This window comes from Mytilus trossulus, chromosome 3 (assembly GCF_036588685.1).
Source record: "Mytilus trossulus isolate FHL-02 chromosome 3, PNRI_Mtr1.1.1.hap1, whole genome shotgun sequence".
NCBI lineage: Eukaryota > Metazoa > Mollusca > Bivalvia > Mytilida > Mytilidae > Mytilus > Mytilus trossulus.
This window is the reverse complement of record NC_086375.1, coordinates 64,065,393-64,092,653: the sequence shown is the minus strand read 5'-3', so window position 1 is coordinate 64,092,653 and position 27,261 is coordinate 64,065,393. Positions and strand designations below refer to the sequence as shown.

At 32.3% G+C, this 27,261-nt stretch overlaps 1 protein-coding gene across 1 annotated transcript; it reads right to left on the bottom strand.

The window, feature by feature from the left end:
* Positions 1-1,126: 1,126 nt before the first annotated feature.
* On the bottom strand, positions 1,127-26,897 carry LOC134710943 (uncharacterized). Its single transcript, XM_063571362.1, has 4 exons — positions 26,792-26,897; positions 5,282-5,465; positions 4,562-4,864; positions 1,127-1,197 (listed from the first exon to the last, which is right to left on the bottom strand). The coding sequence occupies exons 1-4, from the start codon at positions 26,822-26,824 to the stop codon at positions 1,127-1,129; spliced, it is 591 nt and encodes a 196-aa protein (XP_063427432.1). The 5' UTR covers positions 26,825-26,897.
* Positions 26,898-27,261: the final 364 nt, after the last annotated feature.

Genomic DNA, 27,261 nt, shown 5'->3' with positions numbered 1-27,261 from the left:
AAGGAACTATATTTCAGTGTGAATACATTTAGTAACAGTAGCTAATCTGTCCTGCTGTTAGGGAGGCTGGTGCCCAAGTAAAGATTTAGAACAAGTTCTAATCTTTCCAAAAACAACAAAATTTCATTAAAATTACCAATTAAGGGGTAGCAATCCAACAACTGGTTGTCCTATTCTTCTGAAAATTTCAGGGCAGATATATCTTGACTTGATAATCAATTTTAACCCACATAGTTATAAGCCAAAATCTATATTTTTCCTCTATGTTCTATTTTTAGCCATTGTTGCAATTTTGGTTGGCTGACCGGGTCATTGGACACATACCCTAATGATGATTGTGGAAAAGTTTGGTTAAATTTGCCTTAGCAGTTTCAGAGAAGATTTTTGTAAAAGATTAATAAAATATAAGAAAAAATATTAATAACTGACTATAAAGGGCAATAACTCCACACCAACGTCTCTGCTGGTTAGTAATCCCTATGTCTCACAAAAAAGGTGATATTTGTCGCAGGTAAAACAAAAACCATGAAAATTAGGTCAAGGAAAATGGTCAACTTTTACTTTTTCAAAAAACTAAGGACTTTCTTATCCCAGGCATAGATTATCTTAGCTGTATTTGGCACAACTCTTTGGAATTTGGGATCCTAAATGCTCTTCAACTTTGTTCTTGTTTAGCTTTATAATAAATATTTTGATATGAGGGTCACTGATGAGTCTTTTATGTAGAAGAAACACGAGTCTGGCTTACAAAATTATAATCCTGGTACCTTTGATAACTATATGGCAGACAGAATTCAGTAGCACAAGGAATCTGTCATGATCTGTATAAAGGATACAATTAAACTCATCATATATATAAGGACTGAAATTTCATATTTACGCCAGACGCGTGTTTCGTCTACCAAAGACTCATCAGTGACTCTCGAATCAGAAAATGCTAAAAAAGCCAAATAAAGTACCAGGTTGAGGAGTATTGATGACCAAATATTTTTTAAAGTTTTGCCAAATAATGCTACTTGAGCCGTAGTATTTCAAAAACAAAGTATCCCTATATCTTACTTCCTGCAACAGGCAAGACAAAAATTACAAGGACATATTTTTTTAAAGTAGCAAAACAATGATAGTCTTACCCATTTAGTATCTTTCCACAAACTATAGAACCTGATCTTGAATCTATCTTCAGAACACAATCATAATCTATAAAAAAGCATTAAGATTTACTACAATATTATTGAAAATCAAAAACAATACAAAATAAGAAGTCTACATACATCTGAGATAGATACTGTACCTGCAGATTTCTCTCAGTTTATTAAAAGCTATTCCTGTAAAAATGTAGGCTGGAGGGGCTGTACAATTGTCAACATATTCGTATACCCAAACAACCATACTTTGTAAATGTCCAACCCTCTAACATGTCTAGACTAATATCTTTTTTTTCTGGAACAGGAAAAACCCTTTTATGACTTTTTTTTCTTCTTTTCTTACAGAATTTATATGCGAGGCAGTGATTCAACACTTTTAAAGTCATAAGAAACCTCAAATCAAAAAAAAATAATGCATATGTTTTTTATAACTCAATGGATAGTATTCATTATAAAACTTATGTACATACACTTTTTTCTGAAGATTTTTTTTTTAATTTATTCATATTTAGAAGAAGTTTACTTTATTTGAATTGCTTCCTTCTAGGAAGCAATTAGAAGGAAGCAATTCTCCCGACATATTTTCCGTATGCAAAGTGACCTCAGTGTGACCCATCTCGTAAAAATCCAGTGATTACAATACGCATGGATGTCCTTAAAATTAACTATTGTCTGAATTTACATGTTAACCAAATGCTCAATTTCCATGCTTTTTTGTTTATTTTTCGTCAATTGTTGACAAACAGGTGACAATTGTTAAACTTCGGCTTTAAAACACGAACTTTAATTACCTGCCATAAAAAAAATTTGACGATTATACGAAATTTACACGAAAAAAATGATAAATTCGAGCACAGAAGACTAAGTTTATGATGTTTGTATGCATTGGTTCAAGAATTGGAAGAACATTATTTATCACCGGTCACTCGTTTCTTATGACTTTAAAATCTAAATATTTATAGAATTACCCAGTATCAATGGTATAAGAGAGTTTGAAAGATCAATGATAATCTATTCATCATGATAACTTGAAGATATTTTGGTATTACATGTTATGGTTTCATAGTGATTCCAAATGGTTTTGGCATTACTTTAATATGAATTTTACACAACTCAATGTGGTTGTGGAAATTGTGGTATTAGGCAATGTTGTTTTAAAAATTATATGATGAGATATGATTATCTAATATAATTTTCTTTATAAGATATCTTATAAATTAGATAAGATATCTTATAAACTTTAGGAGATACTTTAGGAGATATGCTATAAAGTAAATAAGATATCTTATGAACTATATAAGACATCTCATATAATATATAAGATATCTTATAAAATGAAATTATATAAGATATCTAATATAAAATGAAATTATATAAGATATCTAATATAGAATGAAATTATATAAGATATCTAATACTAGAGGCTCTAAAGAGCCTGTGTTGCTCACCTTGGTCTATGAAGGACACAGATGGATTCATGACAAAATTGTGTTTGTAGATCTTACTTTACTGGACATTATTGCTTCTTACAATTTTCTCTATCTATAATAAACTTGGCCACTTAGATACAAATGAAAATATTTTGTGAAAATTTATAAAAATTATCAAAGTAATGAAAATTGTTAAAAATTGACTATAAAGGGCTATAACTCCTTCAGGGGTCACCTGACCATTTTGGTCATATTTGACTTATTTTTAGATATTACTTTGCTGAACATTATTGCTGTTTACAGTTTATCTCTATCTATAACAGTATTCAAGAGGGGGGGGGTAGCAACCCAACAACCAGTTGTCCAATTCATCTGATAGATATTGACTTGATTAACAATTAAGCCACTTTTCAGATTTGCTCTAAATGGTTTGGTTTTAGAGTTATAAAAGCTATAAGCCAAAATCTACATTTTACCCCTATGTTCTATTTTTAGCCATGGCCGCCATCTTGATTGGTTGGCTGGGTCACTGCACACATTTTTTTAACTACATACCCTATAATGAGTGTGGCCAATTTTTGTTTAAATTTGACTTAGTAGTTTCAGAGGAGAAGATTTTGTAAAAGATGAAAAAAAATTACGAAAAAAAATCCTTCAGGGGTAAACTGACCATTTTGGACATGTTGACTTATTTGTAGATCTTAATTTGCTGAACATTATTGCTCTTTACAGATTATCTCTATCTATAATAATATTCAAGATAATAACTGAAAAGGCAAAATTTCCTTTAAAATTACCAATTCAGGGGCAGCAACCTAACAACCGGTTGTCTGATTCATCTGAAAATTACAGAGCAAATAGATCTTGACTTGATAATCAAATTCACCCCATGTCAGATTTGCTCTAAAGATTTAATTTCAGATATATAAGCCAAAATCTACATTTTACCCCTATGTTCTATCTTTAGCCATGAAGGCCATCTTGGTTAGTTGGCTGGGTCACCTGACACATTTTATAAACTAGATAACCCAATGATGATTGTGGCAAAGTGTGGTTTAATTTGGCCCTGTAGTTTCAGAGGAGAACATTTTTGTAAAATAAAAGTCAATGATGATGGACGACAACGCTGGATGCAAAGTGATGAGAAAAGCTCATTTGGCCTTTTGGGCCAGGTGAGCTAATAAAATGAAATAATATAAGATATATCTTATATGTAAAAGGAGAAGATATCTAGATATCTAGGAATTTGAAAAAAAGTTAAACTGTAGAGGCGGTACGGCGAAAGTGAGAAAAGCAATAGATTTCAGATGACGAATGATATTAAATCTGTTTAAAGTTTCTAGTAATAAATTTTCATATCATTGAGTAATGTCAAAACCATATTCTGTAAAGATAAAATGACATCAATTAATAATAAATTTTGTAAGGGTTTTCCGGAACCCAGTGTCTAGCCTACTCTTCATGCTCTTTCTGTTAATGGCAGGCTAAAAAAACTGAGGAAATAAATCAATAAAATATTCCTGTTGATACTATCTTTTGATTGTAAGAAGCTTCTGTCCAAGTTTTGTAAAAATACAGGATAGTTTATGAATTTTATAAATGTTTAAAAACTTTAACTGCAGACTGAATGTAATGTTAACTGGAAGAAAACTAAATTTCCTTCTAGATATTAGCTTTTGATCATAAACAAGCTTCTGTCCAAATTTGGTAGAAATCAAGGATAGTTTAAGAACATTATTAGAATTTCAAAAACTTTAACCACAGAGTGAATATTTGTGGACGGAATGTAGGATCGCTTAAGTCTTGCTTTTTCCTCTTACGTTGAAGGCTCAACAAAAACCACATATATCTAACGTCGGATCTGGGTTACTACATAAGACTGCTGTGGCATTTCATAATATATTCTCAATCACTTGTTTTGCCTTAAAAACTTTATCTGAATTACATTACTGATAATTCTTTTTAGTCTTTAATTACAATAAATACCTTGTGTTAAAGCTGAGTGTCCTGTACAATTTGTAAGGTAACAAGAGCAATCTTCCAGTGAAGGAACACAGGAACACTTGTCTTTTGGCTGTGTAATATAATTGTAGCCTTTTCTATAATCACATCTGCAGCTTCTGTCAACAAAACTTGACCCATTTTTTTCTAGGACTTGACCCTCCTCGCTGCAGGTAGATTTTGCATAGATACAGTCAGAAGAACTAAGTGTTGTGAATTTATGTGGTTGAAATCTGCTGTCTGCACAGTCCGTCTCGCTTATTGCAGGACTAAAAACAACTTTTGTTCCTAAAAGGAAAAACACTGATTTACAGATTAGGAACTTCTTTCATGATTAAATAACAATAAAATGCCTCACTGAACACAGCCTGATACAACCACAAAGTCTGGACCCTGAACAGTTGGGGCAAATTTGGATATACATTTTATATTCAAGCTTGATACTATCTGAATTTTGATTGTGATCAAACTTTTGACTTAATATATAGGTTTCCGACACAAAATAAATGTGGTCTAAGATCTAACAAATCTATTGTGCAATACTGTGCAATTGAAGATTTCTTCTACAGACTTTTCAAAAATTTTAAAATTGAATGGTTTCTTTAAATAATTTTTTTTTGGGTTTGTAAAATTGTAAAAGTGCTGTACAAAACTTATTCATATGTGAATTTTATAAAGTTAACATTCTTGAACTGTTGACAATACCTTTTCTACTTTCATATTCTTTCCTTGTGCAGTTTTCAGAATATTGTAAACTAAATTCATTGTACAGGCATGCGTAGAAGGGTTTATCTGGAGAAGTACAGTTTTTTCTTCTGAAATGCCATTCATTCGATCTAGGACATCTTTGATTAAACCCAATGGCACCCTCTACCATAGAAAATACAGCCTGAAAAAAGAAATATCATTGGAAATGATTTGTTAGTGGTAGGTTACTTATTACTTATTATATAGCAAAATAGCATCCATTAAGAGCTTGGTTGAGTACTCTGCCTACGTCAATTCATCCAACTCTGATTAACTCGAGTAAAAAGATTGGTGCTTATGCGCATGTGCGCAACCTTTCTGAATTGAAGTCAAAACTCTTTCATCAAGTTGACTATGATAAGGGAAGTTAAAACTAGAGGCTCTGAAGAGCCTGTGACGCTCACCTTAGTCTATGTGAATATGTGATTAAACATAAGAAGCAGATGGATTCATGATCAAATTGTGTTTTGTCGATGGTGATGTGTTTGTACATCTTAATAATTTACTGAACATTCTTGCTGCTTACAATTATCTCTATCTATAATGAACTTGGCCCAGTAGTTTCAGTGGAAAATGTAAGTAAAAATTTACAAATTTTATGAAATTGTAAAAAAATTACTATAAAGGAGAATAACTCCTTAGGGGGTCAATTGAACATTTTGGTCATGCTGACTTATTTGTAAATCTTACTTTGCTGAACATTATTGCTGTTTACAGTTTATCTCTATCTATAATAATGTTCAAGATAATAACCCAAAACAGCAAAATTTCCTTAAAATTACCAATTCAGGGGGCAGCAACCCAACAACGGGTTGTCCAATTCATCTGAAAATTTCAGGGCAGATAGATCTTGACCTGATAAACATCTTGGTTGGGTGGCCGGGTCACCAGATACATTTTCAAACTAGATACCCCAATGATGATTGTGGCCAAGTTTGGTTAAATTTGGCCAAGTAGTTTCAGAGAAGATTTTTGTAAAAGATTCAATTTTTTTTTTAAGAATTGGTAAAAAATAGACTATAAAGAGCTATAACTCCTTACAGTCAGGGGTACTACTTATACAAGTGTATTTTATTTACTTAAAGAAGTAAAAAAAAATATACACATATAAGTAAATTTGTAGGTTACTTATACAAGTGAATTTTATTAACTTGTATAGGTAAACAAAAAATTGGCTTAGTTATGTCCCTTAGGCATTCAGAATTTTTTACTTGTATAAGTAAAAAAATCATCCTTTCTTCTTTTCTTGAATTCTTAAGATTTCATTGCTCTAATAGAATTTTAAATTGTGTACCCTTTGCAGATGTCTTTACTAATCATTCAAGCGTAATTTCATGGACAATTAAAGTCCCATTTGTCTGTTATCTTCTTAACACTGCTCATTTACAAGCCCCAAAGGAGCAATTTTTGAGTGCCTTGCGCAAATATACAAGATCTTTGCTCAATTAGTTTCTTTGATGAATTACTGAGATGAAACATTGAACTTTAATGAAAAAATTTGAGCAAACCTGGGAAAAATTCTTAAAGGCATGATTTTACATCTCAAAACTTGAGGATTTTTGTGAGATTGTAAGAAAAATTTACTTGTACAAGTAAATTTTTCAGAAAATTAAGGGGAGATTATTCAAACATTATTTATTTACTTATATGTGTATATTTTTTTTCACTTCTTTAAGTAAATAAAATACACTTGTACAAGTAGTACCCCTGACTGTCCTTAAGAGGTCACTTGATGATTTTAGTCATATCTGCTTTATTGTAGATCTTACTTTGCTGAACATTATTGCTGTTTACAATTTGTCTCCATCTACAATAATATTCAAGATAATAGCCAAAAATCAGTATAATTTCCTTAAAATTTTCAATTCAGGAGCAGTAAAGCGATAACCGGTTGTCCGATTCGTCTGAAAATTTCATGGCAGATAGATCTCTACCTGATAAACAATCGTAATGCTTTGGTTTCAGAGTTATAAGCCAAAATCTACATTTCACCCATATGTTCAATTTTTAGTCATGGTGGCCATCTTGGTTGGTTTGCCGGGTCACGCCACACATTTTTAAAACTAGAAACCCCAATGATGATTGTGGCCAAGTTTGGTTTAATTTGGCCCAGTAGTTTCAGTGGAGATGATCTTTTTAAAAGCTACTGACGGACGCAAAGTGATGAGAAAAGCTCACTTGGACCTTCAGGCCAGGTGAGCTGAAAAGGAGCTTCATGCCATAACCTGCTCAGGGCACTTCAAGATGGTGTCTTAGGGAACAGGTGTTTGGATGAGTAACTTTCTAAAGTCAAATTTGTAAATAGTGTACATAGACTATGTGGATTATATTAATGAGTTCAAAGGAATTGAAAATCTACCGTTTAATGCGTTTATTGACAACATTATTGAACAGTTAGCTCCTTCAAAAGAAAGAAGGGGAGTTTGTTAAGTTCGTATATTATGATGTTCCCGAGTTTGGTTTTAGTCAGACCCACAAGTGGTGGGAATTGTTATTCTTTATGCACATGGAGTCCGAGCAGGGCACCCGACAGATAGACACAACTTGGTGAGTCCATTACTAAATAGTATTGACTTTCAGACCCCATTTGACAAAGTGCCAAAAATGATGCAATATCAACTATAAAAACATGAAAATTTCTAATTGATTTTTTGGCTTTTTTTTTCATGGAATGGTTTTGGTATTTTGTCAAACATATAACTATGTTAACCTCTTCAATTTCTTAAACATTTTAAGTGATAAGCTGTTGTTGATTCAGAAATACATGCCTCCGCTAGAAAAATTTCAAACTGCATTATCTCTAAAATGACAAATCCGTTCAATGATAAATGATCTACAATTAAAGGACAACATTATAGAACCAGATGCTCTGCAGGGCGCAGCTTTTTACACCTACAGAGGTTGAACCCTGAACGTTTGGGGCTAGTATGGACACAACATTCAAATTGGATACAGCTCTGAATTTATGGAATGTGATTAGATAGTTGACACAGCATAGGTTTCTGACACAGAATGAATGTGGTCTAAGGAACTTAAATTTTTTTTATTTGCTTTTGAGCAATTCAGTTTGCTGTTGAATATTAATCCTTTGATATTTGAAGAAATTTTCTTTTTTATTTCTGAAATCTGATATAAGAAAAATTGAACCCTAACAATTTTTTTCACCTCCCCCTTTCCCTTATTCCAAAAATGATCTCAATTCAAATTTCTTATGGAGTTTTCAACAATAACTACTCATTTAAATACATCATAAAACATAAAATGTCATACAGTCATGATTTAAGTTTATTTACCTACTGTTCTGAACAAAGAAAGATAACTCCAATGCAACATTTTATATTGGCAAATTTCCAATGAAGTTCATTAACCTAAAGTTTTTGGCAAATTTCCAATATGGGTCAGAATTTACTGTCATGGAATTTGTGTTACATCTGACAATTTCTTAAAATGTGTAGCTAATTAGATTCAGAATGAATAAAACATAAAATGAAAGAAAACTTGCATGAGGATGATATAAATTACTCCAATAGAAATCCACTTTTTCTGATGCAAGTGTTGTTGTTTATAAATGTCAATGTGATTTTTGGTGGACATAATAGCAATATTCAATTGATGTTTTGAAAAAATAATGACATTACGTCATAGTGATGTACAACCATATTTGACAAATGTGGTCTTTTTCAACTTTCAATGAAAGAAAACAAGGTTGCAAAATTGAGGAAAGTGCAAACCAGAGATAGGTTACATCATGTACATGAAATATTTCAGTTATACTTACCATATAAATATAATAAAATGAAGGATTACTGTGATTGATTTTTGTTATTTCTAAATCTGATATCATCAAGATTGTTAACCCTTCAATTTTCAAATTTGGTAGGGCTAAGTTTTTTGTAAACAGACTTATGATAGCTAAAGAATGGCACAACCATTCCCCTGCAATAAGTCCAATGAAGAATATGGTTTAATTGTTACACCCATAACTTGTTTGACTTAATTACAATGAATTAAGGCTAATGAAAAATTCATGAATAAAAGTAGCCGGATTTACATACGGATATCAGTTTCCATTGCACCACAATTTTAATAACATGGAAAGGTCCATGAACAGATAGGCTTATATAGATACTGCGAAACATGATCATGATGTAACACTGAAACAAAATCAAACGTTGATGTAACAAAGACAACAAATATGAACCAGATGCTCCGCAGGGTGCAGCTTTATACGACCGCAGAGGTTGAACCCTGAACGGTTGGGGCAAGTATGGACACAACATTCAAGCTGAATCCAGCTCTAAATTTGGATTGTGATTAAATAGTTGACACAGCATAGGTTTCTGACACAGAATGAATGTGTTCTAATGACCTTAAAATTTTTGTTTTCTCTTAGAGCAATTCACTATGCTGTTGAATATTAATCCTCTCAAAAAAATGTTTGAAGAAATTTTCTTTTTATTTATGAGATTTCAAATGAGAAAAATTGAACCCCTCCCCCACCCAATTTTTTTTCACATCCCCCTTTTCCTTATTCCAAATTAAAATTTCTAATGGAGTTTGCAACAATAACTACTCCTTTAAATACTATATAGAATATTAAGATGTAAAAAAACTGCTTGTTATCACTGAATGGTAAAGATTGTTTTAATTTTATTTTATCAGTTGGTAGTAAAAAGTGAATATACATTGTATATTGTATATAACAAAGATTTAAGTTGATTCTGGACAAAGAAAGATAACTCCAATTAAAAAAATTCTTGCTATTGAACAATATTGTGCAATAGACCACTTTCGAGTTCATCCGTCACCGGAAAAAACTCGTCAATTATACGCGCCTTGATCACCGTCATTTGTGCATTTAGGGGCGTCGTCACTTCCTTCCAATGTTGAGCGAGTGGTTGGAAAACTATAATTCTATATTGTACGAATTATTCGGCAAATTGAATTCTCAAAATTGACAATCAACACTGCTGTCATTAAGGAATTGTCAGTAAGTACCTACAGAGCAACCATTATTTCTAGTTTATCCTGCACAAAGACGATCACTAAGAAGCTTGATGAACGTAAATAGTGCAGGGATACAGGCGAGCCCCTCTATCTGGTAAATGACGTCATAAAGGCTTGCATAATTGACGAGTTTTTGCCGGTGACGGATGAACTCGAAAGTGGTCTATTAGATATTTCTTGCTTAGTATTCTGGACAAAGTAAGATAACCCTAATTAAAAAAAAATTTGCTATTGCACAATTTTGTGCAATTAGATATTTCTTGCTATTGCGCAATACTGTGCAATTGAAAAGACTTGCTATTGCACAATACTGTGAAATTGAAGATTTCTTGCTATTGTGCAATACCTTGCAATGGAAAATTTCTTGCTATTGCACAATACTTAATATAATAATTTTAGATCCTGATTTGGACCAACTTGAAAACTGGGCCCATAATCAAAAATCTAAGTACATGTTTGGATTCAGAATATCAAAGAACCCCAAGAATTAAATTTTTGTTAAAATCAAACTAAGTTTAATTTTGGACTCTTTGGACTTTAATGTAGACCAATTTGAAAACAGGACCAAAAATTAAGAATCTACATACAGTCAGATTTGGCATATCAAAGAACCCCATTTATTCAATTTTTGATGAAATTAAACAAAGTTTGATTTTGGACAATGGATTTGGACCAACTTGAAAACTGGGCCAATAATAAAAAATCTAAGTACATTTTGAGATTCAGCATATCAAAGAACCCCAAGGTTTCAATTTTTGTCAATATCAAACTAAGTTTAATTTTGGACCCTTTGGACCTTAATGTAGACCAATTTGAAAATGAGACCAAAAATTAAGAATCTACATACACAGATAGATTCAACATATCAAAGAACCCCAATTATTCAATTTTTGATGAAATCAAACAAAGTTTAATTTTGGACCCTTTGGGCCCCTTATTCCTAAACTGTAAGAACCAAAACTCCCAAAATCAATACCAACCTTCCTTTTATGATCATAAACCTTGTGTTTAAATTTCATAGATTTCTATTAATTTATGCAAAAGTTATGGTGCAAAAACCAAGAAAAAGGCTTATTTGGACCCTTTTTTGCCCCCTTATTTCTAAACTGTTAGGACTGAAATTCCAAAATCAATACCAACCTTCCTTAAGTGGTCCTAAACCTTGTGTCAAAATTTCATAGATTTCTTTTGACTTTTACTAAAGTTACTGTGCGAAAACAAGAAAATGCTTATTTGGGCCCTTTTTGGCCCCTAATTCCTAAAAAGACGGGATCAAAACTCCCAAAATCAATCCCAACCTTCCTTTTGTGGTCATAAACCTTGTGTCAAAATTTCATAGATTTCTTTTGACTTTTACTAAAGTTACTGTGCGAAAACAAGAAAATGCTTATTTGGGCCCTTTTTTGGCCCTTTTTTCCTAAACTGTTGGGACCAAAACTCCTAAAATCAACCCCAACCTTTCTTTTGTGGTCATAAACCTTGTGTCAAAATTTTATAGATTTCTATTTACTTTTACTAAAGTGACTGTGCGAAAAACAAGAAAATGCTTATTTGGGCCCCTTTTGGCCCCTAATTCCTAAAATGTTGGGATCAAAACTCCCAAAATCAATCCCAACCTTCCTTTTGTGGTCATAAACCTTGTGTCAAAATTTCATAGATTTCTTTTGACTTTTACTAAAGTTACTGTGCGAAAACAAGAAAATGCTTATTTGGGCCCTTTTTGGCCCCTAATTCCTAAAAGACGGGATCAAAACTCCCAAAATCAATCCCAACCTTCCTTTTGTGGTCATAAACCTTGTGTTAAAATTTCATAGATTTCTATTCACTTTTAAATAAGTTAGAGTGCGAAAACTAAAAGTATTTGGACGACGTTGACAACGCAGACGCCAACGCAGACGCCAACGTGATAGCAATATACGACGAAAATTTTTCAAATTTTGCGGTCGTATAAAAATAGTTTATAATGAAAAAAGTATGAGGACCAAATTGGATTTAGTCAACTATTTTTTTTATTTGTACCATGCATGTCTTATATCCTGTTTCATTTCACCAAAAATGTATAATTTGTGATATACTCAGAAACATGAAAAGAAAACTGAAATTGTGTCCTGTCCATGTATCCATGAATTTAAAAGTGAAATTCTTGAGTAAGGTTCAAAATTAGACAGAATACTGCCAGTATTTTATCTGTTTAATAAGAGATAATGTACAGACTTAACCCTACACAGATGTCAAATTGTTCATAGAATTTCTGAAAACTTGTATGAAAAAGAAGTTTTAGAGTCTGTGTTACATCATTCAAGGAAAAAATAGCACTAATATCTTGTTTCACGAACAAGTTATCTTTTTGCATACTAAAATGGAAAGGCCTTGATCCCTAGGTTTTATTTTCAGTGGCCTTTTCATTTTATGAGCAGTTTTATATTTTCTGAAAAGACTGTTTTGGATGTAACAAAAATTTCATGACAGTAAATTCTGACCCATATATACATAATTTATTAAAGAGCAATTTAGAGGAGATATTCAAATGTGTTTCAATTACCAACCTTACACTGCTTTTAAATTATGTTTTGTAATTGTCCATTAACCTGGAAACCCTTTTCCCTCCTTTTTTGCACCTTATTCCTTAACCATGTTAACGGTTAGAGCCATAACTCCCAAAGACAATTCTTACCATCCCTTTGTGGTATTCCAATATCCAAAATCTTAATACATGGTTAGATTCATTATATCAAAGAACCCCAAAAATTCAATTTTTGATGAAATCAAATAAAGTTCAATTTTGGACCCTTTTGATCTCAAAAGAGAAAGACGGCCCTTGTTTCTATTTAATCATTTTTTTTGGAAGGGGGGGGGGGTATCTTTTGATAGTCTTCATATAAAGAATGAAAAAGAGAAAAGCTAGAACATGTAGAAAGGTTGACAATATTGAAATCAATTGTTGTTTATGTAATTTCATTTCCTTAGTTTAGGATTCAATTTGGGCCAATGGAAGAGATCTGCATCTTCTAAATCTAAACATTTGATTAAAGTTGATAGTTAATTATCTAAATTTCACCTTAATTCTGTCATTTCACAACAATTACAATATTTTTTTGAAATCTTAATTGTGTACCACTGAACTGCAGGCTAGGGCCATTTTCCATTTTTTGTGACAGTACTCTTGGATTTTAAAGTTTTTTCTAAAGAAAGTGTGGACTGAAAAATCAATTCAGTTTTAAATTTCCATTGATAAAGTTCCCAGTTACAACTCTCATCACAGGGAAACAGGTACTAATAAAAAAAAAAACACAATATGATTGATGTAAACTGTGTGAAGCTTGCTTCCAAATCCTAAATTTGAAATATTTGTAAATTTCATGAATAAATAGGTTTAAACTACTAAAGTTATGCAACATTTTTTTTTTTTTTTTTACCATTACAATGATTATGTTGGTACACAAAAAATAATTTTAATGGAAGACTACTTATCCACTGAAATGTCACATTTTAACTGTTTAACTACATTAACTTTTATTTAAGTGGATAATTACTCATCAATTGAGGTGCTCCTGAATTGGAGGAACATTCTCAAAACAGAAAAAAATAATAAAATCGTTTCTCTCCCCTATCATGCCTATCTCATGTAACCCCGAGATCTTTGTTTACTTTGAAAGTTGATGACCTACAAATTAAAGTATTGCATGTTGATGTTTGAATCATCTACTGTAAACATTATTATGTTTAAATTTAACAAATACCAATTTGTAATTAGTATTAGATCTCTGACAATGAGTTAAATAACCAGTGAAGGATATCCCTGCTTTTGCATAGTGTACATTTTTTGTAGCATTCCAAGAATGATGTCACTATAAAATACAATGTAGGTTGGATATATTTAGAATATCTCGTCATACTGATTTTTCCAGATTGTAAAAGAAATGTAGATAGTGAAAAGGAGAGCTCAAGATACGATAATTTCGTGAGAAACAGACTGGAAATGGGTAAAAAAGTGTTTTTAAGTCAAACTATTTATTTTTGGGTCTCCTTCTCTTCAATCTAAGTAAGATTTGTTGGGGGGGTTTTCCACACTATAAAATTAAAATGAATGATGTGAGGGAATGTCACTCTGGTCAACCCCATAGGGAATTGACGGCTTGAAGCCGTCTTTTCCCAAAAACTAAGTGCATGTTTAGATTCATTATTATCAAAGAACCCTAAGAATTTAATTTTTGTAAAAAACTAAGTTAATTTTTGACCCTTTGGACCTAAATGTAGACCAATTTGAAAACCTGACCAAAAATTAAGAATCTAAATACATGGTTAGATTCGGTATATCAGAAAACCCCAATAGTTCAATTTTTGATGAAATCAAACAAAGTTTAATTCTGGCCCCTAATTAGTTAGGACCAAAACTCCCGAAATCAATCCCAACCTTCCTCTTATGGACATAAACCTTGAGTTTAAATTTCATAGATTTCTATTTACATATACTAAAGTTATTGTGCGAAAACCAAGAAAAATGCTTATTAGGGCCCCTTTTTAGCCCCTAATTCCTAAACTGTTGGGATCTCAACTCCCAAAATCAATCCCAACCTTTCTTTTGTGTTCATAAACCTCGTGTGTAAACATTGAAAACTAAGAATAATGCTTATTTGGGCCCTTTTTTGGCCCTTTTTTCCTAAACTGTTGGGACAAAAACTCCCAAAATCAATCCCAACCTTTCTTTTGTGGTCATAAACCTTGTGTCAAAATTTCATAGATTTCTATTTACTTTTACTAAAGTGACTGTGCGAAAAACAAGAAAATGCTTATTTGGGCCCCTTTTGGCCCCTAATTCCTAAAATGTTGGGACCAAAACTCCCAAAATCATTCCCAACCTTCCTTTTGTGGTCATTAACCTTGTGTTCAAATTTCATAGATTTCTATTGACTTAATTGTACTAAAGTTAGAGTGCGAAAACTTAAAGTAATCGGACGCCACAGACGACGACGACGTGATACCAATATACAACGAAAAAAACAAGAGGCTCTCAAGAGCCGGAATCCCTAACCTTAATTTTTTTGGTTAAATCTCTCATCAATGATTATTTTGGCTTTTCAATTTTGTTCTTTGAATCGTCCTATTTTCTTCAAAAGCAACAAAAAAAAAATCATTTTCTCCTATGTTCTATTTTAGCCATAGGAGCTATGTTTCTTGACATACAAGGATACTCTGAAACTCATTTAGCCTAAGTTTGGCTGAAATTGATACAGCAGTTTCAAAGGAGAAGATTTTTTAAAGTAAGTCAACATGATGAACAAATTGTGAAAAAAAGTCTTTAAAGGGCAATAACTCCTTAAGGGGTCAATTGACAATTTTGGTCAAATTGACTTATTTGTAGATCTTACTTTGCTTAACATTTTTGCTATAAACAGTTTATCTGTACCTATAATAATATTCAAGATAATAACCAAAAACTGCAAAATTTCTTTAAAATCATCAATTCAGGGGCATTATACCTGAAACCAGATGCTCCGCAGGGCGTAGCTTTATACGACCGCAGAGGTTGAACCCTGAACGGTTGGGGCAAGTATGGACACAACATTCAAGCTGGATTCAGCTCTAAATTTGGATTGTGATTTAATAGTTGACACAGCATAGGTTTCTGACACAGAATGAATGTGTTCTAATGAACTTCAAATTTTTGTTTTCTCTTAAGAGCAATTCACTATGCTGTTGAATATTAATCCTCTCAAAAAAATGTTTGAAGAAATTTTCTTTTTATTTAAGAAATTTCAAATGAGAAAAATTGAATCCAATTTTTTAATCACATCCCCCTTTCCCTTATTCAAAAACTAATCTCAATTAAAATATTCTAATGGAGTTTGCAACAATAACTACTCATTTAAATACCTCATAAAATATTAAGATGTAAAAAAAACTGCTTGTTATCACTGAATGGTAAAGATTATTTAAATTATCAGTTGGTAGTAAAAAGTGAATATAAATTGTATATTGTATATAACAAAGATTTAAGTTGATTCTGGACAAAGAAAGATAACTCCAATTAAAAAAAAATCTTGCAATAAGATATTTCTTGCTTACTATTCTGGACAAAGAAAGATAACTCTAATTAAAAAAAAAATTTGCTATTTCACAATATTGTGAAATTAAATATTTCTTGCCATTGCACAATACTGTGCAATTGAAAAGACTTGCTATTGCACAATACTTAATATAATAATTTTAGATCCTGATTTGAACCAACTTGAAAACTGGGCCCATAATCAAAAATCTAAGTACATGTTTAGATTCAGCATATCAAAGAGGCCCAAGAATTTAATTTTTGTTAATATCAAACTTAGTTTAATTTTGGACCCTTTGGACCTTAATGTAGGCCAATTTGAAAACGGGACCAAAAATGAAGAATCTACATACACAGTTAGATTTGGCATATCAAAGAACCCCATTTATTCAATTTTTGATGAAATCAAATAAAGTTTAATTTTGGACCCAGATTTGGACCAACTTGAAAACTGGGCCAATAATCAAGAATCTAAGTACATTTTTAGATTCAACATATCAAAGAACCCAACCGATTCATTTTTTGTCAAAATCAAACTAAGTTTAATTTTGGACCCTTTGGACCTTAATGTAGACCAATTTGAAAACATGACCAAAAGGTAAGAATCTACATACACAGTTAGATTCGGCATATCAAAGAACCCCAATTATTCAATTTTGATGAAATCAAACAAAGTTTAATTTTGGACCCTTTGGGCCCCTTTTTCCTAAACTGTTGGGACCAAAACTTCCAAAATCAATACCAACCTTCCTTTTATGGTCATAAACCTTGTATTTAAATTTCATAGATTTCTATATACTTATACTAACGTTATGGTGCAAAAACCAAGAAAAATGCTTATTTGGGTCCCTTTTTGGCCCCTAATTCCTAAACTGTTGAAACCAAAACTCCCAAAATCAATCCCAACCTTTCTTTTGTGGTCATAAACATTGTGTTTAAATTTCATTGATTTCTATTTACTTAAACTAAAGTTATTGTGCAAAAACCAAGAATAATTTTTCAAAATTTGCGTTCATATAAAAACAGTTACCCAATTTGGCTGAAAATTTCAGGACAGGTAGACCTTGATCTAATAAATACTTTAATTTCTTGTCTTATTTGCTCTAAATGCTAGAGTTTTTGAAATATATAAGCCAAAAACTGCATTTTACCCCGTCTTCTATTTTTAGCCACGACGGCCATGTTTTTTGACGAAATAGAAAATAAAACACAAACTTTATTTTATACACCCTACTGATCATTCAGTTGAATTTGGTTGAGTAGTTTTAGAGGAGAAGATTTTTTAAAGTTAGCAAATATGATGAACAAATTGTGAAAAATTGTCATTAAAGCACCCTTCATGCCCTTAGGGACGACATCAAAAGATCAATGTAAGATAAAAAACTTAATTCAAATAGTTTGGGGGTGGGGGGGTTGAACTGCTGCAAGATTTGGTCATCCTACATTGATTTTTACATATATCCATATTGGTCTATCAATTTTTCCCAAATTAAGTTAAGAGGGGGGTAGGGGGGTCAGTGAAAAAACTATGTGAATTAAGTTTTTTATCCTTCATTGAACTTTTGATGTCGTCCCTTAAGGGGTCAATTGACAATTTTGGTCATTTAACTTATTTGTAGATCTTACTTTGCTGATCATTTTTGCTGTTTACAGTTTATCTTTATCTGTAATAATATTCTAGATAATGACCAAAAACTGCAAAATTTCCTTAAAATTACCAATTAAGTGGCAGCAACCCAACAATGGGTTGTTTGATTCATCTGAAAATTTCAGGGCTGATAGATCTTGACCCTGTCAGATTTGCTCTAAATGCTTTCGTTTTTGAAATATAAGCCAAAAACTGCATTTGACCCCTATGTTCTATTTTAAGTAACGGCGACCATGTTATTTGACGGATCAAAAATCGAAGCACAAACTTTGTGCAGGATAATCTAAGGAACAATCATGCTAAGTTTCATCCAAATCCATTCAGTAGTTTCAGAGGAGAAGATGTTTGAAAAATTGTTAACGACGACGATGACGGACGCCAAGTGATGAGAAAAGCTCACATTTCCTTTTAGGAAAGGTGAGCTAAAAATAAATTTTTGCGGTCCTATTAAAAGAATTGGGACAATTACAAAGTTCACAAAGGTCACAATCATGACAATTAATCATCAAATATTATATATGATCTAGATGATGCAATATCAAACTTGAGAACCGGAAGTCGTAGAGAGAAGTCGTAGAGACATCGTCATGGGACTGTCACCATTCAACTCAGGATTACTTGACCTTTCACAAGGTCAAGGTTTTAGTATACTCTGAAGGTCAAGGTGAAATTTCATCATGACCTGACATTGAACTCAAATTGAAGGTCTTGAATTACTGATCATCTTTGCAGTTTATATAAGGTTGATATCTGTTACCTATAAAAAGATATACACAAAATACTTTTCTTATTAGAATCATCCCATTGTAACTTTTGAACAGATGGTGGGACATTTTGGGGTTTATTATATATAAAATGTAGAGCTCGTCGGGAGGAACATTTTATTCACTAAATGTATGCAGCTAAGACTTATTGTTTTCCTTGTATGTAGGCTTGAAATTGCAGCGTAATTTTATTTTGCACTCTGTGACCTTTGACCTTGGGTGCATATTAAAGGTCACATGAATTACAGATCATTGGTGAAGGTTCCAAGTCTCTATATGACTTCTGGTTATCGAAATATAATTTTTAAAGGGAACTAACTCCTTATACATGTTCTAAGGCTTAGTAACAAATTAATTGTTTATGTTGATAAACATTGCAAGCTGTTTTTGTACATGCTGCCATTTTCAAATCATTTCTATCTCTAATATTTTTGAAGAAAAATGCAAATAAAAGAAATTGTTTCAAGGGGACATAACTCTCAAAAGGGATGATGAAATCTTACGCAGCCTCATATGGTAACACATCATGATGAGATTTACCTATTGTCCAGATAAGGTCATGATATCTTTTAAAAACAACAGGGAAAAAAAACAATAAAAGGGAGATTACTTCTACCAATCATTGCCAATGGTCCATATTTGGTCTTAATAACTCCAATAGGAACGGGGGAGGCCATGTCAAAAAAAACGCTGAAAGTAAAAAAAAGAAGCGAAGAGGAAAGACCTTAAAAAAAGAAAATAAAAAAAAACATTAGAAAAACAATAAGGGGTTTCCTCACGTAGGGAAAAGACCTTAAAAACTTAAGAAAAACAATAACGTCTTTCCTCATGTAGAGGAAAGACCTTAACAAAAAGCCCTTAAAAAAAACATTAGAAAAACAATAATTAATATTTAAAAAAAAATTCTACATCAAAGGACCCTTATTACAATGTATTACATGTATAACTCTGCACAAAATCATCAGACTGGAACAAAATTTGAACCAAATTTGTAACTTGTCATGTAACTATACACAAAACTTCAAATCAATATATTCAATATATTCTAAAGAGCCTGTGTCGCTCACCTTGGTATATGTGAATATTAAACAAAGGAAGCAGATGGATTCATGACAAAATTGTGTTTTGGTGATGGTGATGCGTTTGTAAATCTTACTTTACTAAACAGTCTTGCTGCTTACAATTATCTCTATCTATAATTATTTTGGTCCAGTAGTATCAGTGGAAATGTTAATAAAAATTTATGAAAATTGTTAAAAATTGACTATAAAGGGCAATAACTCCTAAAGGGGTCAACTGACCATTTTGGTTATGTTGACTTATTTGTAGATCTTACTTTCCTTAACATTATTGCTGTTTACAGTTTATCTCTATCTATAATAATATTCAAGATAATAAGTGAAAATGGACAGAACTTCCCTAAAATTACCAATTCAGGGGCAGCAACCCAACAACAGGTTGTCGGATTCATCTGAAAATTTCAGGGCAGATAGAACTTGACCTGATTTACAATTTTACCCCATGTCAGATTTGCTCTAAATGCTTTGGTTTTTGAGTCATAAGCCAAAAACTGCATTTTACCCCTATGTTCTATTTTTAGCCATGGTGGCCATCTTGTTTTGTTTGGCGGGTCACGCCACACATTTTTTAAACTAGATACCCCAATGATGATTGTGGCCAAGTTTTTTTTTTTTTGGCCCAGTAGTTTCAGAGGAGAAGATTTTTCTAAAAGTTAACGACGACGGACGACGGACGCCAAGTGATGAGAAAAGCTCACTTGGCCCTTCGGGCCAGGTGAGCTAAAAAAGTGCTTGTTATCACTGAATGGTAAAGATTGTTTTAATTTATCAGTTGGTAGTAAAAGTGAATATACATTGTATATTGTATAAAACAATGATTTAAGTTGATTCAACTGCCTATTCTGGACAAAGAAAGATAACTCCAATTGAATTATATTGAAATTTCTTGCTATTGCACAATATTGTGCAATTAGATATTTCTTGCTATTGCGCAATACTGTGCAATTGAAAATACTTGCTATTGCACAATACTGTGCAATTGAAGATTTCTTGCTATTGCGCAATACTGTGCAATTGAAAATTTCTTGCTATTGCACAATACTGTGCAATTAAAGATTTCTTGTTATTGCTGAGTACTGTGCAATTGAAAATTTCTTGCTATTGCACAATACTTAATATAATAATTTTGGATCCTGATTTTGACCAACTTGAAAACTGGGCCCATAATCAAAAATCTAAGTACATATTTGGATTCAGCATATCAAAGAACTCAAAAAAATCAATTTTTGTTAAAATCAAACTTAGTTTAATTTTTGACCCTTTGGACTTTAATGTAGACCAATTTGAAAACAAGACCAAAAATTTAAAGTTTACATACACAGTTAGATTTGGCATATCAGAGAACCCCATTTGTTCAATTTTTGATGAAATCAAACAAAGTTTGATTTTGTACCCCGATTTTGACCAACTTAAAAACTGGGCCAATAATAAAAAATCTAAGTACATTTTTAGATTCAGCATATCAAAGAACCCCAAGGATTCAATTTTTGTCAATATCAAACTAAGTTTAATTTTGGACCCTTTTGACCTTAATGTAGACCAATTTCAAAACAGCACCAAATAATAAGAATCTACATACACAGTTAGATTCGGCATATCCAAGAACCCCAATTATACAATTTTTGATGAAATCAAACAAAAGTTTAATTTTGGACCCTTTGGGCCCCTTATTCCTAAACTAATAGGTCCAAAACTCCCAAAATCAATAACAACCTTCCTTTTGTGGTCATAAACCTTGAGTTTAAATTTCATAGATTTCTATTTACTTTTACTAAAGTTATGGTGCTAAAACCAAGAAAAATGCTTATTTGGACCCCTTTTTGGCCTCTAATTCCAAAACTGTTAGAACCAAAACTCCTAAAATCAACCCCAACCTTTCTTTTGTGGTCATAAACCTTGTGTCAAAATTTTATAGATTTCTATTTACTTTTACTAAAGTGACTGTGCGAAAAACAAGAAAATGCTTATTTGGGCCCCTTTTGGCCCCTAATTCCTAAAATGTTGGGATCAAAACTCCCAAAATTGATCCTAACCTTCCTTTTGTGGTCATAAACCTTGTGTTAAAATTTCATAGATTTCTATTCACTTTTACTAAAGTTAGAGTGCGAAAACTAAAAGTATTCGGACGACGACGACGCCAACGTGATAGCAATATACGACGAAAATTTTTCAAATTTTGCGGTCGTATCACAAAAATGGAAAGTGAGGAACATAAACGGCTGTATAATTATGTGTCTGATGGTCAATACCCTCCAGAATTTGAAAATAATGATAGGAGATCATTTAGAAGGAAGGCAAAGCAGTTTCAAATTAAAAACAATGAAATGAATTACATGTACAGGTTGACAAAAAAACACAAGAGCAAACATTCAAACTTGTAATTCATAAGAACAAATTGAAACAAGTGTTGTTCCTATGTCATAATGAGAGTGGATGTCATATATTGGGGTTAACAAGACCTGCAATAAGATATCCGGGAAATATTACTTCCCAAGAATCACAGACATTGTAAAGAAATATATATCAGTTTTCGATTAAGAAATAAGAATGCCAAATCTGTTATGCTAGAATCGATGCCTGTGCCTTGTGGCAAGAGTTTGGGGTATTAGACAAGACTTTCATGCAATATGGACATGATTTCACTATGAAAAATGTCCAACGAAGGTCACAATAGAATCTCTTGTCAAGGGACACTTTTACATAGAGGTGGACAGTATTTTATAATAAAATTATGTCCTGGACCAAATTTCATAGATCATATCTGTCCATGGGACATAATTTCATGGGGGACAATATTTAATTCTACACTATCACATTGTGGACCTCACCAGCGTTCTCCGAAGACAATTAGTTTCCAGACAATAACTTTAATGTACATAATGTAAGTGAATAGAAATCTATGAAATTTCAACACAAGGATTATAACCCCTAAAAGAAGGCTGTGATCGATGATTTTCATTTAAAATCTTCAATGTTTTACTCATTGATCAATTCAACTGAATTTTGAATAAAAATTGGGTGCAAACGGACCTAGGGCGCAAATGTGTATTGGGCGTGAAATGCCCTGACACCGAGAAGAGATTAAAACAAGAGGCTCTCAAGAGCCTGAATCGCTCACCTGAATTTTTTTGGTTTAATCTCTCATCAATGATTATTTTGGCTTTTCAATTTATTTAAATGTTCTTTGAATCGTCCTATTTTCTTCAAAAGCAAAAAAAAAATCATTTTCTCCTATGTTCTATTTTAGCCATAGGAGCTATGTTTCTTGACATACAAGGAAATGAAATATAAAATTTATACTAGATACTCTGAAACTCTGAAACTCATTCAGCCTAAGTTTGGCTGAAACTGATACAGCAGTTTCAAAAGAGAAGATTTTTTAAAGTAAGTCAACATGATGAACAAATTGTGAAAAAAGTCTTTAAAGGGCAATAACTTCTTAAGAGGTCAATTGACAATTTTGGTCAAATTTGACTTATTTGTAGATCTTACTTTGCTGATCATTTTTGCTGTTTACAGTTTATCTTTATCGATAATAATATTCAAGATAATGACCAAAAACTGCAAAATTTCCTTAAAATTACCAATTAAGTGGCAGCAACCCAACAATTGGATGTTTGATTCGTCTGAAAATTTCAGGGCTGATAGATATTGACCTAATGAACATTTTTACCCCATGTCAGATTTGCTCTTAATGCTTTCGTTTTTGAGATATAAGCCAAAAACTGCATTTGACCCCTATGTTCTATTTTAAGTAACGGCGGCCATGTTTTTTGACGGATCAAAAATCAAAGCACACACTTTGTGCAGGATAATCTAAGGAACAATCATGCTAAGTTTTAAACAAATCCATTCAGTAGTTTCAGAGGAGAAGATTTTTTAAAGTTAGCAAATATGATGAACAAATTGTGAAAAATTGTCATTAAAGGACAATAACCCCTTAAGGGGTCAATTAACAATTTTGGTCATATTAACTTATTTGTAGATCTTACTTTGCTGATCTTTTTTGCTGTATACAGTTTATCTTTATCTATAATAATATTCAAGATAATGACCAAAAACTGCAAAATTTCCTTAAAATTACCAATTAAGTGGCAGCAACCCAACAATGGTTTGTTTGATTCATCTGAAAATATCAGGGCTGATAGATCTTGACCTAATGAACATTTTTACCCCTTGTCAGATTTGCTCTTAATGCTTTTGTTTTTGAGATATAAGCCAAAAACTGCATTTGACCCCTATGTTCTATTTTAAGTAACGGCGGCCATGTTTTTTGACGGATCAAAAATCAAAGCACACACTTTGTGCAGGATAATCTAAGGAACAATCATGCTAAGTTTTAACCAAATCCATTCAGTAGTTTCAGAGGAGAAGATTTTTTAAAGTAAGCAAATATGATGAACAAATTGTGAAAAATTGTCATTAAAGGACAATAACCCCTTAAAGGGGTCAATTGACAATTTTGGTCATGTTAACTTATTTGTAGATCTTACTTTGCTGATCTTTTTTGCTGTATACAGTTTATCTTTATCTATAATAATATTCAAGATAATGACCAAAAACTGCAAAATTTCCTTAAAATTACCAATTAAGTGGCAGCAACCCAACAATGGTTTGTTTGATTCATCTGAAAATATCAGGGCTGATAGATCTTGACCTAATGAACATTTTTACCCCGTGTCAGATTTGCTCTTAATGCTTTCGTTTTTGAGATATAGGCCAAAAACTGCATTTGACCCCTATGTTCTATTTTAAGTAACGGCGGCCATGTTTTTTGACGGATCAAAAATCAAAGCACACACTTTGTGCAGGATAATCTAAGGAACAATCATGCTAAGTTTTAACCAAATCCATTCAGTAGTTTCAGAGGAGAAGATTTTTTAAAGTTAGCAAATATGATGAACAAATTGTGAAAAATTGTCATTAAAGGACAATAACCCCTTAAGGGGTCAATTGACAATTTTGGTCATATTAACTTATTTGTAGATCTTACTTTGCTGATCTTTTTTGCTGTTTACAGTTTATCTTTATCTATAATAATATTCAAGATAATGACCAAAAACTGCAAAATTTCCTTAAAATTACCAATTAAGTGGCAGCAACCCAACAATGGTTTGTTTGATTCATCTGAAAATTGTAAGGCTGATAAATTTTGACCTAATGAACATTTTTACCCCATGTCAGATTTGCTCTAAATGCTTTCGTTTTTGAGATATAAGCCAAAAACTGCATTTGACCCCTATGTTCTATTTTAAGTAACGGCTGCCATGTTTTTTGACGGATCAAAAATCGAAGTGCACATTTTGTGCAGGATATACTAAGGAACAATCATGTTAAGTTTCATTCAAATCCATTCAGTAGTTTCAGAGGAGAAGATGTTTGAAAAATTGTTAACGACGACAGACGACGACGACGACGGACGCCAAGTGATGAGAAAAGCTCACATGGCCTCTTAGGCCAGGTGAGCTAAAAATAGACAATTTATGGTTTAATTTTTGAATTGTTGTTTGGATGGAGAGTTGTCTCATTGGCACTCACACCACATCTTCCTATATCAATTTATAACTTCTGATGTCTTTCAATCCGATGTACATACATGTTGTTGCTTTCATATTCATGGAGGGAACGCCACTACCGTACTTTTATGATGATGAATAACAGTAAAATTATACATCATTATTAAACTAGATGAACAGGAATGGAATCTTATATTAATGACATTATCAAGTTGTTCAAACAGAAGAGGATATAATTTTTATCCAATTAAACTGTGCATGATTCCATTTTTTTTTAATATTACAAACTACTTGCGTTACAACAAATTCAAGTTGTTAACGACCTTGACTGGCTATACATTGCATTTCAATAGTATATAAATATAAAGCTTAATATAAAGCTTAATATATAGGATGATATCCATATCCTTTGCAGCAGAACTTGAGAAGAACAAGCCTCCCCAAAACCTCAGCAGAAGAGCTTTGTGTCGGACCGTCAGATGGACGGAGTATCAGACTGTCAGAATTCAGGGGTGTCGGATTATAGCTACGCTCCCATTAATTGCACACCAGAGGAACATTAAGCAATCGTTAAAAATGTGTTGCATAAGTCATTTTATCCATTTATTCGTAATAATAAACATTTGTAACACTAAAATTAAAGAATGTGATAAATACACCTTATTGCTATTTCTTGCTGACCCGTCCTCTTGAACTTTTGACGTCAACAGCAATCACTTTTCCATTGTGGCGTCAGATAATTTTTTTTATGACGTCAAACTTTTACGGGAACCTGTGTGATATCCAGCATGTCCAGTAATGGCGGACAAATATTGATAAGGTGTATTTAACTCATATGACCCAATAACATGTATGATCAGCTTGTACTGGACCATACGCATATATACTCATATGTTTCAACCATACGAGTATGGTCGGACAGTATAATATATGGTCCGGCCAAATACTCATATGGTCTAAAACAGCTACAATGTACATGACATATATATTGCTACGGAGATTTATGAATATTGAACGTGTACTTAGCTTAGCTGCTACATAGATATTGATAGCAGCTAATAAGCCACTCAATATTGAACATGACCATCCAGCTGTTTACCACAGGATTGTACTGATCTGTACTCAAAGCGTTTAAAGGACGTCATGTTAGAATCATGGATAGAAACAACTGCATCATGCATGCACCCACACATTAAGCATTCTGTTAATGTGGTGTAGTACCTGTCATAATCATCTAACTAAACTTTCATTTAATTATTTAATTGGGCTTGTAGATTCAAAGTCAATTGTGAAGACTGAATAATATGTATGGCGGCTTACAAAAATCTTGAGTCTTGATAAAAAACGAAAGTACATATCTTTAACTATATAATATTAATTTAGTTGCAAACATGTCAATGAAGCTCACATAATATAGAAATGCCGTCTGCATCAAATGCATGGTTCTGTGTTCTTAAATCGTCTAATAAAAAACTTTTGCGTCCTCTTCCTAAGTGTAGTGCGCCTTTTCCGCCTTCTCTCTATATATTTAAGGAATTCCCTCCTTCAAAGGAGCACTTCTTTTCAAAATCGGTTTAATCTATATTATTAAACGAGAAGACCTCATTTTGGATGTCGCTTCTCTTCTTTCCACAATTAATTTATCAACACGCCTCTGTGTCCTATAGGTTCAGTGCATAGTGCCATTTGTCATCCATTCATATGATTATTCAGATTGAGTTATTTTTGGAGAAAAACGAGAAAAGGCATCCGGATATTGTCCCGTCATTGGACGAAATTTTAAGTCAGATTAGACTTCCGGTTTGCGTTTTTCTGTATACTTTGAACATACATATACAAAGAATAAAGTGTATTTTCAGAATTCTATCTGCTATCATT

What these genes read in the sequence shown, in the direction of transcription:
- LOC134710943 (XM_063571362.1), bottom strand. Translation starts at nt 26,824, where the DNA reads ATGCATTTGATGCAGACGGCATTTCTATATTAT. An exon ending in AGACGGCATTTCTATATTAT is followed by an intron (nt 5,466 to 26,791) that starts GTGAGCTTCATT and finishes TTCTTTTTTCAG; the next exon opens with GCTGTATTTTCTATGGTAGA. An exon ending in AGAATATGAAAGTAGAAAAG is followed by an intron (nt 4,865 to 5,281) that starts GTATTGTCAACA and finishes TTTTCCTTTTAG; the next exon opens with GAACAAAAGTTGTTTTTAGT.